Here is a 6,362-nt window from a genome sequence, read left to right on the forward strand (position 1 = left end):
TGCTTTGTTGCTCAGCTTGTATACTTTTGTAGCTAGCTAATACCATATGTTTTTGTAGAGCATTGCTGAAAAACAGTTCTTATGGAGCTGATTAAATCATTAAAATTATCATTAAGTCATTATAGCTCCCTAATTAGCTATGATTCTGCTTATCAACTCTTTGCTTATTCATATAGTACTTAATTGGCAGTAAACTAGAAAAAAACTATTAACCTGACTATGCATGCACTTTTTCCTGTTGTAATTGTAATAAGTCCCCCAAACCTCCCAACTTTGATCACCTGTAACCCTTGCTATAAATGAGTTTTATATAAGTAACTATAACTAATCTTAGTAACTACTTACTCCTGGCCTCTGGCACTGGATGCCAGTGGACCTTCAGCATACACTAGATTTTAAGGACTAATGTTTATACTGTACGTATCTTGTTGTATGTATGCTGTAAAGCAAATAATAAATAAATAAATAAATAACCTACTAAATGATGGGCATTAATTAGAAAATCAAATTTTAGGGGTGTGGTCCTCAGTAAAGTTTTGCTGCAGGAAAAGGCGGTTATAGCTGATGAGTATTGGTGAGCATATTTCGTGGTTTAGTTGTAGTTAAGGAAGAATCAGTGTATAGCTAAATACCATAGTTGCCTAATGACTGTTCTGAAGTAAGCCAACCCCAAATGGAACTTCGGAAACCCCCTAAAACCAGCTACAGTACGCTCAAACGCATCCTCTCGCGAGAGTGTTACTAAGCACCCGTTTCACTCGCGAGAATTCATCCCGTTTCATTTAGGACGAATCCTCGAGAGTGAAAACGGGTGCCTCGCCCTTTAATTAGCGCAGGAGTTGTTTTTTTTTAGTAGCTAGCTTCAGTACATTACGACAATGGTGATATAGCTAGAACCACCAGTGGGTTTACACACTGTTGAGTAGTGTTTTGCTGGCCGTTACCATAAGGACGTTCAAGTTAACGTTCGAGTTTCTTATGGTAACGGCCAATGGCCTTTGTCTGGGTGACGCATGTACCAAAAGGAAACCAAAACACAAAGTGACTTGTTTTAAAACCTACCAAAAAGTGACAGTCTGCCAAATACAACTGCAATAACGCATAAAACACTTCTACAGCTTGTAGCTAATAGCCTGAATATGGCCTAACCTTAGCTTCGCTAGTCATCTAGGGGTGTTCCAATGCAGCTGTACACTTGATTACGGGTGACACGGCCCAATACAACTCCAGTTTCAACTCTGAGCGACTATATTAAAATACTGGAATTATCTATACTCTAGTATTGCAATACTTTCGAGAAAGTACCGCTATATGTACTGTATGAAGCAGTCTGCCACACTCAGAAGTAGAGAAGGTGAGACACGGATAACTTCAAAGGGATTTACTGCCCACTGTATAATTTCTATATAAAATTATCACTTGTGCAACTTCCATTTCCAATCCTGGTAAGCATTGTTGTATATCAAGTAAACAACTATTGTAGTATCTGTCCAGCAGCATTTTGAATGCATTTACTGAGGGAGAATCAGCAATCAACTCTGTTACTATAAAAATTAGATCTTGTGTATAAAGTTGTGTGGTTCAACTTCATTGTATGACCTCTTGTTGTAGTTAAAATAATTGAATGCCCATATCATAACTACTATACCCTCAAGAATTTGATATAGGTAGATCAATCACCCCTTGATGACGGTGTTGTAGAGATGGTAGGTTTAGGTGTCTCAATCTGTCGTGGCATGGCAAATGGCTGATTGGTTACTTCTAGTTGTTTTACATGGTATTTTTTTATTGTCAAGCGTATAAGAAGGTCCCCATAAGATATTATCTATGCAAAAATAGCCAAGCTGTGAAAAAATGGTTGCGGCCTTTAAGAGCCTGGGTGAAAAAAGTTGTGAAATCAAAGGTGGCAACCAAGAAATGGCTGCAATGATGTTAATGCTAATAAATTTTAACAATGCACACAGCTGTTATTAAATTTTTTTAGTATTAACATCATTGCAGCCATTTCTTGGCCACCACCTTTGATTTCACAACTTTTTTCATCCAGGCTTTTTAAGGCCGCACCATTGTTTCACAGCTTGGCTGTTTTTGTGTGGATTTCACTCCTTTTTGTGCTTTATAAGGCCCCAAAACTAGCCTATGGCTGACTTAGAGGTTTGTTTTTACTCACATTTCTTCATTGAAGACAGACTTATAAATGTATTTCATTGCATGATTTAATTCAATATTTGATAATATTATTGTAATACTCTAATAGAGTGCACATTTTTTTGAGGACTTCTAATAGAACATACATAGAATGTTCTAGAACAATCTAGTACTTCTATCGGTAGATCTATGAAATTACAAACGTTTGATTATAAGCAGATTTCAACTAGAAATTTCATTTATAAAGCAGAAATTAAGTGAGGTGATCAGCCAAGGTAGCAGTGGTTCAGTGGTTAAGGATGCAGGTGTTAGGTATGGAGGTGTCCCTGGTTGGAACCCTGGTAAGTTTTTTTCAACATTTTTTGCACACCTTTTTTACCCCGTGGTGACTGCTCTATTAGAGTATCTCGATACCACAATTTTATACTTGCTTAGTTTTTGCTTTATAACTTTGTCGCTGTAACTCTATTGCTATTCAAACTATCAAAAAGCACTGCTACGATGATCAGCCTATCTGCACACCAATTTTCAAGTTATTTCTATACTTGGTTTACCCTGTAGCTGTGACAGAAATTTGATCTTTTTTACGTGAATAAATGCTCATAACTCCTTGAATATTACTCAGATTCACAACAAACTTAGTATGTGAATCCACCATTACACGCTCTTCATTTGTGCCAAAGATTGAGGAAATCAAGTTACACATTTGCATTTTATAGCAATTTTTGCGAAGTGAAGCCCCGTATGGCATAAGAAGAAAAAAACGAAGAAATTAAAACAAAATTTTGAATGCCCGTATGTCGCAAATGGCAGTTGCAAATTTAATCAAATTTGCTGTGTGGTGTACCCTACTTGGGGGACAGCTATAATGCAAAAATGGTGTACTTTGGAGAAGGGGCCATGGAGCTATGCGCGCATGAAAAGGCTGTTTTCTTTCTTCCTGTAAATATACTCACGGTGTGGTTGCCGGCTTTTCTTGGCCGCACGACACACTACCGTGTGTCTTGATTTTCCACAATTGGACGTTACCATGACATGGTCATCAGACAACAATGACTTGCAATAAAGCCCAAAAGTTGGTAAGCCTTTTTAACTGCCGTATAGCAGGAAATTTTGGCATATTAAGCAAGCAAGCAGTATTTCGCCAAACTAAATCATTTCTCTGTATATATTAGCTATATTATACTAACAAATTTGCCCAGCCTTTTCTTGCCAAAATCCTATTGTTGCAAATTTGCTAAATTTCCTCCCGCCTAACTTATCAGCTATAACTATGCTACTATGTCCTCCGTGTGAATATGAAATTTTAGTTAAGATCCTGGAGATTATCCAATAGTTCCAGTTGAATTCCTTCTAAAGAATTATTGCCAGCTAGTGTATGGAGCATTAACGAATTAGCAATCATTAATTGGCTGTGTTGTATATATGCCAACCTATGGAATTCTGGTTTAGAACAAGATATGATATACCAGTACACAAACCATTTATAATACTAGCAATACACGACAATAGACTATTGAAATGTCCACAACGTACTAGCTGTAGCATCTGGCCAAAAACAGTAGTGTACAAAATCAATTATCGACAGTCAACGTCAGTTGTCATCCACTTGTTAACTTGCATACTTACAGTACATCAATTATCATCTGGTTTATGTAATTTGCTTGACATTCCCATACAATTCAAAACTAAATCTTGCCCATAGTACAAAGTACTCTATCACTACTATTTGTAAATTTCATTTCATGTATTTTCTTACAGAAAATGTTTGTGTCACACCTGCATTTAATTCTGGCAGTCAGCACCTGTGTCTTTGCTGATATCAAGGAACAATATTTCCTATATGATGTAGATATTAGTGAAAGCTGCAAAATATCAATTAATAAATTATCAACACTGCAATCAATACATCCCCAGTTAATGGCTCAGTATTGGGACTCCTGGGGTAAACCAAGTGATGGTATAGTATATGGTCACACTACCTTTCTTGGTTACTATGACGAGTGTATGGATTTGAAGAACACACCAGTGGGTGAAACAAACTATTGTATATATACAATGCAAATGAATATCACTACATTTTATAACCCATCAGAGTATCAAGATGAAGTGTGCTATTCTTCAGACTGTCCTATACCAATAAATACTAGTGTGTCAAGTAACATTCAGGTTGGAGTGTGTTATCCTTCAACATGTTCTCCAAATGAATTTGCGTTAGTGTTGTCAAGGATGAATGTTATCAGTGATACTACCATGGCTGTTAATCCATTTAGTAATACTACACAAACTGTTACTATACAGTTAACCAGTACTGGTGATTCCCCTACATTCTGTCCTCAAACTGATGTGGAGTATGATACAGGAACTCTAGTGGTTATTGTCATTTGTATAACACTGCTAGGACTAACGATATTGGGAACAGGTGTAGATGTGATTTGGTGGTTATATTCTTACTTTGTGCTACCGAATGATGATACCCAAGTCGCTATTAAAGCAAAGGAAACTCCAAGGCAAATAGCGTATGAGCTGCCAACTTTTAGAGACTTTGTTTCAGCATTTTCTTTATATAAAACCATTCCTCATCTTTTCTCCACTAAGCAATCACCTTCATCTATTAAAGCTCTTGGATTTTTAAAATTGTTTGCAAACGTGTTTATAATTGGAATGCACGTGTACATTGTTACTCATTTCTACTATCCACAGCTGAGTCAAAATACACCACATTATTTGGACAAATTTCCTTCCAGGATGATTAATCAGATATTTATGAACACAACATTTGCTGCGGATACTTTCTTTCTTATTAGTGCCACACTGTCATCTTATCTGACATTAAGGGACATGGACAAACATAAAAGGTTTAGAATTTTATACTTCTACATCAACCGGTATTTTCGGCTGGCACCATTGCTTTACTTACTTACAATAGTGACACTAAAACTGGTTGTACATTTGGCACAGGGCCCTTTGTGGTTCGTTGTACATACACCACCTGTCAGCTGTCAATTTACTTGGTGGTACAATTTGTTATTTATTAATAACTTTCTTAATTTATCAGACATTTGTGTTGTACCTACCTGGCACGTCAGTGCTGAAATGCAGCTGTTTATTTTCTCCCCCATTTTCATCCTGGCACTGTACTATTCAGGTTTTGCTGGACTAGTGTTCATAGGTATATGTGTCATTGGGTTTGCTACTACTATTGGAGTAGTAACTGTGCAAAATGGATACATGGCAGCCATGCATGCTAATCCACAAGTTTTTAAGCAAATAGAAGGATTGCACATGCAGCCATTTTACAGAGCTAATCCATATCTGGTTGGTATTGTACTGGGATACATTCTCCACAAGAAATACAGCATTGCTGACTTGCCAGTTGGAAAATCTGTTAAGCAACTTCTTTGCCTGTTATTGTGGACAACAGCAATATATTTGTGTAAGATTACATTGTTTGGAACTGTTGAGGAATTGGATGGCACTCGTCATTTTACTAAATGGGAGAATGCAACTTTTCTGATGTTTTCAGGATTGGCTTGGAGTATTGGCATCTCCATTATTATCTTTTTGTGTAACACTGGCTATGGAGGAGTAGTGAACAGTGTTCTCTCTTGGCCTGGATGGGATCCAGTAGTCAGGTTATCTTATGGAGTATACTTGTTCCATGATATGGTAATGGATGTGATACTGGGAACACTACAATCAAGTTTGATATTCACAGATACAGTGTATATTATGCTTTGGGTGTTTACCATTTTCTTGTCATTCAGCTTGTCTGTAGTATTGATGCTGACCGTGGAGTTACCTATATCTAAAGTAGTATCCCTCTGCTTCACGTTAGTTGGGACTGAGGCTCGTGATAAATGATTGACTAACATTAGATACCCCTGTACATGTTATACAGTATTTGAATTGTGTGTATTGTACATGCTGTCATGCACTACACTTAGTGAAGCTCCATATTATTTGTTATGCAGTGTTGCTTGGAAGGTGATAATTAGTGGACATTTAGCTTCTGATGCACACATGATTGTACATAACATTACACTTTGATAGCTATGTAGCTCATACTGTACAGTGTAGTTATCAAGCATGCATCAGTAGCACGTGCAGTAACAGGGGCGGATCCAGACTTTTTAAAAGAGGAGTTCCATTCTGGAATTGCAACTTCAGCCTAGCTGTAAGTCAAAGACCAAAATAAAAAAGTCATCACCTGC

The 6,362-nt window shown here is 37.1% G+C and overlaps 1 protein-coding gene across 1 annotated transcript; it reads left to right on the forward strand.

Moving 5' to 3' along the window:
• Positions 1–505: 505 nt before the first annotated feature.
• LOC136249313 (nose resistant to fluoxetine protein 6-like) lies at positions 506–6,159 on the forward strand. The gene is made up of 2 exons (XM_066041277.1): positions 506–574; positions 3,910–6,159. The coding sequence occupies exon 2, from the start codon at positions 3,913–3,915 to the stop codon at positions 6,010–6,012; it is 2,100 nt and encodes a 699-aa protein (XP_065897349.1). The 5' UTR covers positions 506–574; positions 3,910–3,912; the 3' UTR covers positions 6,013–6,159.
• The last annotated feature ends 203 nt before the right edge of the window (positions 6,160–6,362 follow it).

Source organism: Dysidea avara, chromosome 1 (assembly GCF_963678975.1).
Source record: "Dysidea avara chromosome 1, odDysAvar1.4, whole genome shotgun sequence".
Classification (NCBI taxonomy): Eukaryota; Metazoa; Porifera; class Demospongiae; order Dictyoceratida; family Dysideidae; genus Dysidea; species Dysidea avara.

Excerpts from the sequence above, each read along its gene's own strand:
- LOC136249313 (XM_066041277.1), top strand. The coding sequence starts at position 3,913 with ATGTTTGTGTCACACCTGCATTTAATTCTGGCAGTCAGCACCTGTGTC.